Here is a 12,480-nt window from a genome sequence, read left to right as displayed (position 1 = left end):
CGAAAAAGATAGAAATACTAGATGGTCTTTCATGGGAAATACCACTGAGGAGAGGCCTTCCCTCTCAAGCACAAGGCATGATTTGATGACATATGTGGCCCCTGAATGGAGCACATCAGATGAGCCAGAATGGGCTCAGTCAGTGATGAATACCATTTTAGAGGCTAGACAAACATCCACGAGATGCCTCTATGCACTTAAATGGCACGTGTTTGCAAATTGGTGCTCTTCACTTGATAAAGACCCAGTGAATTGCCCCATAGCTGAGATTTTGACATTCCTTCAAGAGAGGCTGGATGCTGGTCTTACCCTGTCAATGCTCAAGGATTATGTAGTGACTCTCTCAGCATACCATGCCCTGGAGGGTGGCTCCTCGATAAGCAAACATAATCTAGTCATTAAGTTCTTTAGGGGAGAAAGGTGTTTGAACCCCCCTCGCCCTACTATGGTGCTGACTTGGGACTTGAATCTGGTGCTGAAGGCATTCACAAACTTCCCGTTCGAGCCACTGGAATCTGTTGAGCTGTGAGAGCTTTCATTAAAGGCTGCACTCCTATTGGCTTTGGCCTCATATAAACGAGTTAGTGAAATGCAGGCGCTGTTTACTGACAGTTCATGCGTGGATTTTGATCCAGATCTGTCAAAAGCCACCATTAAACTTAGAAAAGGTTTCATCAACAACCTTCAGGGCTCAGGTGGTTCGTTTGCAGGACTTGCAAACCCCCTCACCATTTCATTCAGATGAAGAACAATCTATGCAAATGTTATGCCTGGTAATATGTTGATCGCACCAATCAGTTTAGGCTGTTGGATCAGCTCTTTATTTGTTATGGAGTATGCACAAAAGGAATGCCCATCTCCAAACAAAGGCTTTTTTGGAAATGTAAGCACAGCTTAGTTCAAGTGGGAAGACTAGCATCTGTACATCATTAGCTAGGTAACTCTTAGCCACAATCACATGTAAGCCATTGCTTTATAAGTCTGCACACAATCTATCACATTGCTGTTTCAGTGTGCTAACACGGCAACCTCCACCACCACTGGTCGAGTCCCTTCCTGCACTGGGGTAGGAGTGCCCCCGATTCCTATATCCAGCAGGATGTGACGGTTCTGTGTACAACTTCTTCGGACCGCCAGACAGGGCTTATGCCAAAGAGAGAGACATTACATTCTGTTTTAAATTCATCAAATAAATGTTATCTTAAATTTCACTCAAGTCTGCGAGTCTTCCTGATGGAACTATTGTTCAGGGTTTTAACCAGTGGACCACACACAGAAAAAGAGACATTATAAGCTGAGAGTACAAAACAATTGCTGATATAATGTTGTTGATAAAGATAAGTAGTATTGTGTTCAAGCGGGAATTATGCAATGTAGTTCCTACATAGAAATAAGTACAATATGAAGACTCAAAGGTCAACAGTAATAAAACAATTTTAACAGTTTTTTGCTAGATTCAAACACACAAACTTTTTTAGCCATAGACCAATGCTTTAATAATTGGGCCACTCAGCTGACACAGGTGAATGTAGCCAAAGAGACAAAATACGTTTAGGGTGTGCATACAACATGGTTGGTAAGCATGCAAAATGATTAGCGTGCTAAGCATGTAGCGTGATAACGATGCCAAACAGACCATTTTCTTTTGAACTTGTGAATGCTGTCTCCAAACTGATCAGGTACACTCAGAACATGGTGGATGAATCATACAAATTTTTATTTAATTTCAACAAGGGGTTTAAAAGATCTATAACTTTATATGTAAATTCAAAATGAGGATAGGCATCAGATGGTAGGATTACCAAGGAACCTCATAATTTTAAGACAAACAGTTCAAATGTTACAGGCCAAAATAGCAATTTGTGACATTTGGCCCAACTTTTTATGTACCCTCAGATTATGGTCCTAATTAAGCATAACAAGTTTAATTTTGATAGGACAAAGCGTTCACACATCTGTGCAGCTCTGTCTGGAGATTATTTTGAGCCATTGTTTCAGCAAATCGGATGAAATGTCAGGGAATAGTAGCTGAAAAATCACAAACATGATAATCCAAGATGGCGTCTACTGTAATGGGCAGAGTTTTAAGACTGCTACTGTAAAGGGTCCATTGAAATGATCAGGAGGAGCGTCATCAGATGCAAAAAAAATTGTTTCTAGGCCAAACGATTCAAAAGACATGCAAAAGAAAAGTGAAACTTTGAACTTGTTCTGGCACTATAGAGTTTGTCCTAGAGGTCCCAAATTGCTATGGGGCTATTCATGCCCACTCCTATCAGTGTGCTATATTTCATAATATTCCTATGGTTCAAAGGGCTGCCATAGACTCACATGGTTAAATTGAGATCTTTTTAAGGAAGATAATAAGAAAAGCTACAAAAGCAATAGGGACCTATGACTCATTGGGGCTTAGCCCATAATTAGGCCAGATGTAATCAAGATCCAGGTTGAAGTTGGGCCTGGCTGGAGATGTTAAAGGCTTCTAATAAAGGAGTATACCTGTACATGAAATAAAAACTGGAGAAACAGAAGAAACAATATCACTCACCATACTGAACTGGTACATAGTTGAATTTAACTATAAATTGTTAAATTAAGTATCTATATAATGAGTCTTAAATTTACATTTCTGGTCTTTTTTGTCATTAATGCAATTCACCTATGAATTAATTTGAGCTGCAGGAAATATAGAGCTGCATATTATCCCTCAAAACATTGAAAGTTGATGTCATGCCTCTTAATAATATCACCGAAAGGGAGCATATACTGTACGTGGAGATAAACAAAGGACCTAAGACAGAGCTTTGGAGCACACATATTTTAGCTTAGGTTTAGACTGCTCTCCATACACAAGATTCTCTAGTTTGTCCAAAATAATTATTTGATATATATTGTCAAATGCAGCATTCATGTCTAATAGTAATAGTAGAGTTTGAAGCCATTTCAGCTCTGACAAGTGCAGTCTCTACTATAATGGAGTGTAAATCCTGACAGAAATCATGTGAATAAAACGTAACTCGAAGAAAGAGCATTACTGGGTGGACATGATTTGTTTAGGACTGTAGACATACAAGCATATCGAGGATTTGAAATGTGTCCAATTAATAATTTCACAAGGATCAAGTTGTGGTTTCTGGAAAACCAAATTAAAATTCAAGTACAAATGTCTTAGAAGAATTCCTTAAACATATGGAGGAGGTCATAATTTTAATCAGGGGCTTCGACATCACATGAAAAGTATCACTTATATTAGTTTTTGAGTGTAGGCTCAAGCAACAAGTAGCTGCAATACGTTTTGTGAGTTCCTCCTGCCCTACAGTAAATAATTTAAGCTGCTCCAGGGTTGTAACCTGAGATGTCGTCTGAGATGCTTTGACAACTGTTTGTACATTTCTAATTAACTTCCTTAATGTTATTTTAAGATATTTTTAAGGAAGACCTTTTGTATTGCTTAAAAGGTCAGTGCAGATTCAAATATGAATATGAAAATGCAGTACATAACATTACTAATATTGTACTCAAGCTTTGCACAATGAAATAATGTTTGTCTGTTATTAATAAATGTTATTCAATAAATTTCTCTAAAGCTGGTATTTTTATATAGTCTCCTCGGTCATTATGGTCAGATTAAATCAGTGTGGTAGACATACAATTCAAATATAGTCATTATGAATCAAAGGCATTTGTGGTCTCTTATATTCTGAAACCTTTTCAAACGAAGTCTGATTTCAACTTCTTAAACAGCAACTCTAATTTAACATATTTGAGATGGGTTGTGCACAAGCACAAATTCATAAAATACTTTGAGGTGATCCTCATAATTGGCTATGCTAGACACATGCGGACAGTAGTGTTGCATCTTGGAGGTGAATAGAAAAATAAGTACAATATTGGTGCAGCAATGTTAATTGTTCCTTTAGGAATTAAATTGGCCATAATACTTTAAAAAGATGGTGACGAAAATGATCATCACTTTTCATAACAATCTTGTCGTGAATTAAACTTTTAATGCAGAAAGTAGGAAAAAACATCTAGATATGTGGATTTTAGATTGTCTCATTACATCAGTAGCTATTTCCCCAGGGCAATCTGAATAATGTCCCGATCCCAGATGAGCTGCTTCTGTATAAATGGAGAATGACTGAGGAATCAGAGCCTCCCAAACATGGACAAAAGCTGAGGGACAAACACTGAGCCTATACAGCAGGACGAATAAGGAGGAAGAAGGGGGTGGAGGGGAGGGGGGGCGTCACTCTCCAACAAACTCTAGAGAAGTTTCCAAAAAAGAGCAGAGTTCCTTTGGAAAGGATTCCAGCTGAGCCTCTCTGCTGTTCACCCTCATCCGCCTGTGCCTCCTCAAACAACTTGTATTCTTTCTCCTCTGTTGCTGTCAGAAACCAAAGAAATCCACAATGGAGGCCATCAAGAAGAAAATGCAGATGTTGAAACTGGACAAGGAGAATGCCATCGACCGTGCAGAACAGGCAGAGATAGACAAGAAAGGTGCAGAAGACAAATGCAAACAGGTGAATCAGACATGACTAGATTGAGTCGGTCTTGTATGATTAAACCGAGATGTTTTTGTAGGTCCAGCTTTCTGTTCTTTCAATGGGTTTTCTAACTGAACTATGGGATGAAATGAAAGAAAATTGAAAAAATACATTGGAAATGTTAGTGGAAGTCAGTCATGAAAAATGGCTTAACAATAAGATACTGTTTAAAAGAATGAATTATATAAAAACGTAACTGTTTTGCAGTCATAGTACATACATACCTTCAGTAATGGATCAATTATTCATTGATAGATTTTGTCCATTTATAAGTTAATTGAAATGACTTAGAATATGTAAAATAATAAATAATAAGTATCTGGTCAGCGGTATCAACGATTATTGTCAGTTTATCTGATCCAGCATCTTTGCTAAGTCTTATGAAGTGTATCTATTTGTATTTCCACAAGTCTCATTATTTAAGACCTGTCAATTATGAATAACTGAAGAGACATACACCAAATATAGAGGTGTAAATATGTAGTATATTTAAGTGGGTATACTCGATTACAACATCATTCCACGATTAAGAGGCTCATCCTGGAGGACCTGACATTTTCAGAGATTTGACAAATGTGACATTTAACAGTGCAAACAGCGCCTGATAGTTTAGTTTATGTGCTCATAAATAAATATGTGCAGATAAATATTTAACTGTCACAATTTTCAAATAATTTTGCCATAGACATGCAATTTTACTTTATATAACCGTTCTCTAAACTAATAAGATTATATCATTAGAATATATATATATATATATATATATATATATATATATATACACACACAATTTCTCTAAAGGCCATTTTAATGAAGGCTTCATCATGCTCCATAATGGAAGAGCAACTGGCTTTCACATGAAGGAAAGAAACACATGCACCCTTGAGCATGGAAACATACAGTAATATGATAAGATTGCGTACAAAATGTTCACTTAATTTTCTATTTAATTCAACTTTAAAATGATCTCAAACTTTGATTTGTTTCTTAGGTTGTGCTCTTATATTTGATTAATGGATTTTTGATTAAATGATTCAATTGTTACTTCTAAAAGGACTTTGTTCTGATAGGACAACTGGATGGGAAATCTATTCCTGTTCCAAGGCCTTTGTCATAGCATCCCTGTTGCTCACCACATATGGTGTCCATGATCTTTTTTTGTCCCCCTCCACCTTCATGGAATTGTTCCACACAATAGGGTCAAGGCAGTGAAATGCTGCGGGCCGTGCTTGACGCTAAAGCCGCAATGCCTCTCATAACTGGATGCCTAAGCGTGTCCCACTCCATCAGATGGAATAAAAGAAAGGCATATGGCATGAGTGCATTGCTTTGATGCTTTTCGTTTGTTCTGTCATTCACTGAAGACTTTTTACGGTTCTTTATATATGAGCGGACTAAAAAATGTAATGACAACCAACCCATATTAGTGTGATCTATTTTTAAGCCCAGTATTATGATCTACACTTCCATTTACAGAGGCCAGCTGTCTCCATGGCCCAAAGAACACAATAAATAGAGGCAGGTTTATGACACTAAGCTATGTTTAATGGCTTGGGGTTTATTTAATGTGTGTTAGAAGAAGAGGGTGACTGCTAGCAGCTGCACAAGTTTCATCACAACACTATCTTTTATAATTTTGTCCTCGTGTACTCCGTAGCTCTGACATGCCTGAAATGCCCTGACGCACACTGATTTATGAGCTGGATTAATAGAGCATCATTTAACCTTTAGTCTTCCTCTTACGGCAAGGTTTCCAAACTGGGGTGTGCAAACCCCTAGGGGTTATGATGGAACTGCAAGGGATTCATTAGACAAAGTCATATGTAATGAATATGTATTAATAAAAGTGTTAAAAAAGGAACACTAACATGATTTTTATATATTTATTTCTATTTTTTTGAGATAACAGAGCCCCATAGAGGACAAGAAAGGAATTTATTTTCTGAAATTGTTTTGCATTTTGGGTTCCTTGCTATCCCTTTATCCATGATCCATCCCTTACGAAAATGAACCATATTTTAACCATGATATTTGTGGTAAACCTTAGTAATAATTATTGAAAACCAAAACTCTGCTTATAAAAAACATAATTCCTGTAGTTAATGCAGATTTACTATAGTGAAACCATGGTTAAAGGAATAGTTCACCACAAAATGAAAATTTGCGCATCATTTACCCTCATGCCATCCCAGATGTGTTTGACTTTTCTTCAGTAGAACACAAATACATATTTTAGAAGAATTTCTCAGCTCTTTAGGTCCATACAATGCAAGTGAAAGGGTACCAAAATTCTCAAGCTCCAAAAATCATACAAGTCAGCATAAAAGTAATCCACCTGACAACAGTGGTTAAATCAATGTCTCCAGAAGTGATTTGATAGGTGTTGGTGAAAAACAGATCGATATTTGATCCAATTTAAGTCCAATGTTCCTATACATTCTCCTCACTGCTCAGTCAGCCTCCACTTTAACTTTAACATTCTTCTTCTTGTGTTTTTAGTGATTCACATTCCTCATGCATACTCCCCTTACTGGGCAGCAAGAAGAATTTTTGAAATAAATGGACTATTTAACTGTTTCTCACCCACACCTTTCATATTGCTACAGAAAATATGGATTTAACCACTGGAGTCATCTGGATGACTTGTATGTTAAGAAAAAGAACACACAAAACAGTATTTTATCAAGGGGGTTACCAATCGTCTTCTGTAAATATAAGGATACTCTTCACCGGGCACCAAGGTAACAGAAGAGGGCTTTGTCCGCTAAACTCCATGCATAACTTACAATGAAGGCCGAAGGTGTGATCCACAGAGAGAGATCCGTACTCGACTCTGAAGGGGAAGTTCTGAGGTGGATGTCTTTCAGACTTCGAAAGACATCTGCCAATGAAACTGGCATAATAGAAAAAAATTCTGAGAGTTCGGGCTCTCTGGAAAGACCACTAGTGTTGATCATCAATGTAATGTCGAGTGTCCGATCCGAAAGGGAACCATGATTCAATTCTGTAAGGAAGGGATGAATAAAGTTATGATATTGTAAGGGAACCAAAAATAATTGTTAGGGAAAGCAAAACTATTTCAGGATAAAATATCCTCCATGTCCTTTAAGGGATCCGTAGATTTCATAAAATATTTATTTGAAAGTTTAACAAACTGCCTAAAAATACTTTTCTCTTTCGAATATGTCTTTTTAACCACACAACGTGTGTGGGTGTCTGTGTGTGTGTGTAGCTGGAAGAAGAGCTCTTGGCCCTACAAAAGAAGCTAAAGGGTGTGGAAGATGAATTGGACAAATACTCAGAATCACTGAAAGACGCTCAGGAGAAACTCGAGCAGGCAGAGAAGAAGGCCACAGACGTAAGTGACACACACATGATCATCAAAGAGAAAAACATAGCGGAGTTTAATGCACAACATAGCGTTGGCCTTACTCAACATGTTAACACCATTTACTAATTCAACAGGACACTATTTGATTTGCAATATATTTACAATCACAAGGAGGCGCTGTTCACCCAAACTATAGCTCACATCAGTATTTAAAATAAAGACACATTGACGTATATTTGGATATTGTTAATATAAAAAATAACAAAAACACAATATTTGTTAAAACAACTTTTGCAAAATATAATGTCTTATCTTTTTTTATTTATTTTTTTTGGAGTAAAGTATCACCTGTATAGTTTTTGTTTGATTTCCCCTTTTAGATCAATGTATAATTAATCTAAAAATGAAGCCATTTCATATAATCATATCATAACACAATAAGGTCAGAGGTCGAATTAACTATTCGATTAACTAATTAATTAGCTATTAACCTATTTTGCAACGCGGAAGTAAACCGCGGATGCATGTGTGAAAGTTCCGCTGGCATTGAACGCAGTGTAAATAAATAGAAGGATATGAATACCAGTTTGAGATCTGGGCTTATTCACACTATCACACAACCACAGGATATATAACAGAATTATGAGGCAATGTCGGATAATTTTCTAACATTAGCATTTATAAAGAATAAGTAAATCGTTCACTTGTTGCTATGTGTATGTATTGAAGAGACGTTAAAAAAATGCTTCTTGCTTTACCGAAATCGTGTTTCTTGTCTCCGTGTAAACCTCCGATGGTGCCTTTATTTATTTCCAAAGGCTATGTTTTATAAGCCATGCTGAATGCGAGATCTGCGTTTGTTTGTTTATGCACCGCTAAGAAAGAGAGAAAGTTTTCTGACAAGAACGGAGAGTAAAATGGGTTTATTATTTATTATTAAGATGAAACCAGTGCAAAAAAGTTTAAAGCATCATTTCACGGCATCTTTCTGCACTCTGCAGGTTGTGGAAAGTTTGTGGAGGCGTGTTAGACGGCGCCCAGGACTGTCCTGTTAGCGCCTGATCTCTCATTAATTCTGCCTGTGCGACAGTGTGATTAAACGATGGCAAAATGCGATAAACGGTATAACTATATGCGCTCCAAACCAATGAGTTTATGAAGATCGTAATTAATGATAATAAATGTCGACATTTATTGCCAACCTGTAACCAATAATTCAGTATTATCGTATAGCTAACATAGCTGGATGTGGGATATACCGGAAGTGGTACACGTTCACGGTTGATAATGGCTGCGCCTTTAGCTTAACTGAAAAGTAAGGTGGAGGCTAACGATCAGCTGTAACTTGCCTCCTCCCGTGGCTGTAGTCAGTATAGTATCTGAAGTTAGCCATGTGTGTTAGTCGTGTGTTCAAGTCATTAAGTCATGAGTGTGGCCCTTCCTATTGACAGCTGCACTGGAGAAGGTGCCAACCCCTCCCTGGTATCACATTATGTAAACACATCATAAACGCTGTCAGCACCTCACATTAGATTTGTGTGTGCCTGCGTTTTAAAGACTTCATCAAGGCCATTGCGATGTGATCCGGTTTTGTGTTTGGGTGCATTTTTATTCCCTTTCTGATTGTGTATGTCTGTTTCAGTGTCAGTGCCTGATCTGTAAAAACTGGGTGAGTTCATGAGGTCAGGCAGGTGACACTGAGTTGGTTTAGCAGTCTGGGAGCTCCCTAGCAGCAGTTGTAAACTCTTAGTAAACATTATGTTGGTAGGACTTAACACAACCTTAATGCATCCAAACTAAAACCTCAATATCTAATTATCTCTTATATGACATGTTACCAAAAATAAGGGCATAATGACTAAACATGGTATGAAAAGTTATATTTTCAGAGCACTTGGCTTTTCATAAGCTCTAATACAACTGACCTCGCCTCAGAAATTTGTCCAGGTATATTTAATTTTCCTTATCATGCCTAAATAAAACTGATTGCATTTATCATGGTTCATGAATAAAATAATCATTCAGTACCATGCTATTATGTACTATGTTATTGAATGTGTTTAGAAGCCACAGTGGGAAGTTTCCAATCAGGAAACATTTGGTATTGCTGTTTTGCAAGTATTCCTACAATTAAATATTATTTGGTTATTTTTCTGTGTGGGCGAGAATGACTGTGTATCTTTGTATTATTATTAATGCATGGCCAAAGTAGGAAATAAATCAGAAGAATGCAGCAATTTGTTTACAGTGACGTGTGTACAGTTAAAGTGTTTTCCAATGTTTTTGCTCACAGTATTTCAATGAGTAAACTGCTCACAGGACAGTAATGTTGGGCAGTCCTCAGTAAAGGTTTGTATGAAACATCTTGTTTCTTGATTGTAATTTACATTTGGCAAATTCACTTGTTTGGACAAATGTAGAAAGACCTGTTTAGTTAGCAATGCTTGGCAGAGGAAAAAGCATAAAATGGGAGCAAGTGGCCTTTATCACCATCTTTTGTTAATTGAGGAATTTTGGAACCACTAATAATTTTTAAAGATCAAATGCAGAACGTGATAAAAAAAAGGACCTATCCAGAGACTGTTTCTAGAGTTTTATCATTTATTGGGGCACAGAATTATCAAAGATCACATCCTAGTACTGGCCCTTTCATATTTGACAGACAAGGATTTATCAGGAAAAACATACTAGGGGCCGACACTTGGTCAGGAATGTGACCAAGAGTCATTAACTGCCCCTTGAAAATTGTGTTAGTTGCCTTCTGATGCTTAAAAATAACTATATACTGTAAAAGTGTACATTGTCAGATTTCTTTTAAAGCTGTTACAACTGCTGATTGGGAATCAAGTAGGCTAAATGTGACTCGTCTTTGTAGCTGCATTTAATTGTCATTCAGTTAATCCCTTTCATATGGTGTTTGCATTATTTGGTCCACCAAGTGTAGACAGACACCCTCTTGTGGACAGTGAATAAATGAGTAATGAAACAATACTTATCTTCACATCTCTTGGAAAAGAGATTTGTAATCTCAAGGGATTAACCTGGTAAAATAAAGGTTATAATAATAATGCAAGAACCAAAAGTGCAGGGGTAGCATGGCACCATGCGAGGGTCGGACATGTGAACAGCGCTTTTCTAGTTTTTAATACTTTTTGTGTCATAAACTGGTGAGATTCTATACACCCTGTTCCATAACTGTTCTATGAAGACAGTATGTCAAATAATTCAAAATCCTCGTTCTCTGGAGACATTAAAAGACACTTACCTGCTCAAGCTGATACTCCAGACAGGGCCCCAGACCAGGGACTCTGGGGCGCACACCAGGGAGAGAATTATCGTCAACTGTCGAGCATGTCGGCAATGCTGGCGAAGGTCGTTGCTGACTTGGAGGATACTGCTGTAATATGTCGATCGATCACTGCCATGGAGACGAAATTCTCTGAGTTGGTTACAGGAGTGTTGGACGTCAAGAAACGGATAGATTATCTGGAGTCATCTGGAGAGGGAATTGGCTGCTAGCAACCAAGACGGACGTGGAACGCATTTGGGAAAAGTTGGAAGACTTGGAGAATCGTAGCCAGTGAAACCATGTCTGAAATGTTGGAATTCCTAAGAAAGAAGAAGGCAGAGATATGGTGATATTCCTAGACGAGCTCTTCACGAGTCTGCTCGACATAACAGGCTATAAGATGGAAATTGAGCGAACTCACAGAGTTCTGACTCGGAGATCCGCTGAGGGAGACAAGCCCCGATCAATTCTAGCCAAATTTCTGAGATCATCCGATAAAGATCTCGTGTTACACGAGGCGAGAAGTTAAGGAAGGCTTTCTTGGAAGAACTACAACATTTTCTTAATCTCAGATTTTGCGAATTCGACAAGAGAGAAACGTGATCAGGGGCCTGGGAAGCTAAGCGAGTATTGATGCTGACTACCACCCCTGGAGATGTGAGTTCAAATCCAGGGTGTGCTGAGTGACTCCAGCTAGATCTCCTAAGCAACCAAATTGGTCTGCTAGGGAGGGTAAAGTCACATGGGGTAATCTCCTTATGGTCAAGATTAGTGGTTCTCACTCTCAATGGGGCACGTGGTAAGTTGTGCATGGATCGCGGTGTATAGCATGAGCCTCCACATGTGGAGTCTCCGTGGTGTCATGCATGACACGTGATAAGATGTGCGGATTGACTGTCTCAGAAGCGAAGGCAACTAAGACTTGTCCTCCACCACCCAGATTGAGGTGAGTAACCATGCCACCAGGAGGACCTACTAAGTAGTGGGATTTAGGTATTCCAAATTGGAAGAAAAGTGGATAAAAATGAAAAAAAAGAGAAACATGATTGATTCTTTGATTCACAGGATGTGTAAAAATCTTGTTCTTACAGATATTTGGAGACTTTTGAACCCATCTAGTAGGGATTTTTTTCATCAGTCCATAAGATTTATTCTAGAATAGATTTTTATACATATATTTATCTAAGTCCCTCATTTCATCTGTTGTGGATTAATCAGATGGAAACATCATGCCCTGGTGAGTTTAGAGGTGTTGCCACATACAGAGAAAATTAAATTATATAGTTGGTGCTTTATTGTATCCCTTTTGC

General features: G+C 37.9%; 1 protein-coding gene across 4 annotated transcripts in view; it reads left to right on the top strand.

Moving 5' to 3' along the window:
• The first annotated feature begins 4,284 nt into the window (after positions 1 to 4,284).
• The window catches only part of tpm2 (tropomyosin 2 (beta)), a 33,385-nt gene continuing 25,189 nt past the window's right edge, over positions 4,285 to 12,480 (top strand). For all 4 annotated transcript variants that reach the window (XM_052116294.1, XM_052116295.1, XM_052116293.1 and 1 more), the window contains exons 1-2: positions 4,285 to 4,526; positions 7,783 to 7,908. In XM_052116294.1, the coding sequence (XP_051972254.1) occupies positions 4,413 to 4,526; positions 7,783 to 7,908 (240 nt within the window). In that variant the 5' untranslated portion in view covers positions 4,285 to 4,412. The remainder of the gene's footprint in view (positions 4,527 to 7,782; positions 7,909 to 12,480) is intronic.

This window comes from Xyrauchen texanus, chromosome 43 (assembly GCF_025860055.1).
Source record: "Xyrauchen texanus isolate HMW12.3.18 chromosome 43, RBS_HiC_50CHRs, whole genome shotgun sequence".
NCBI lineage: Eukaryota > Metazoa > Chordata > Actinopteri > Cypriniformes > Catostomidae > Xyrauchen > Xyrauchen texanus.
Note: the sequence above shows the minus strand (reverse complement) of the source record. Positions and strands in the feature narration are given on the sequence as shown.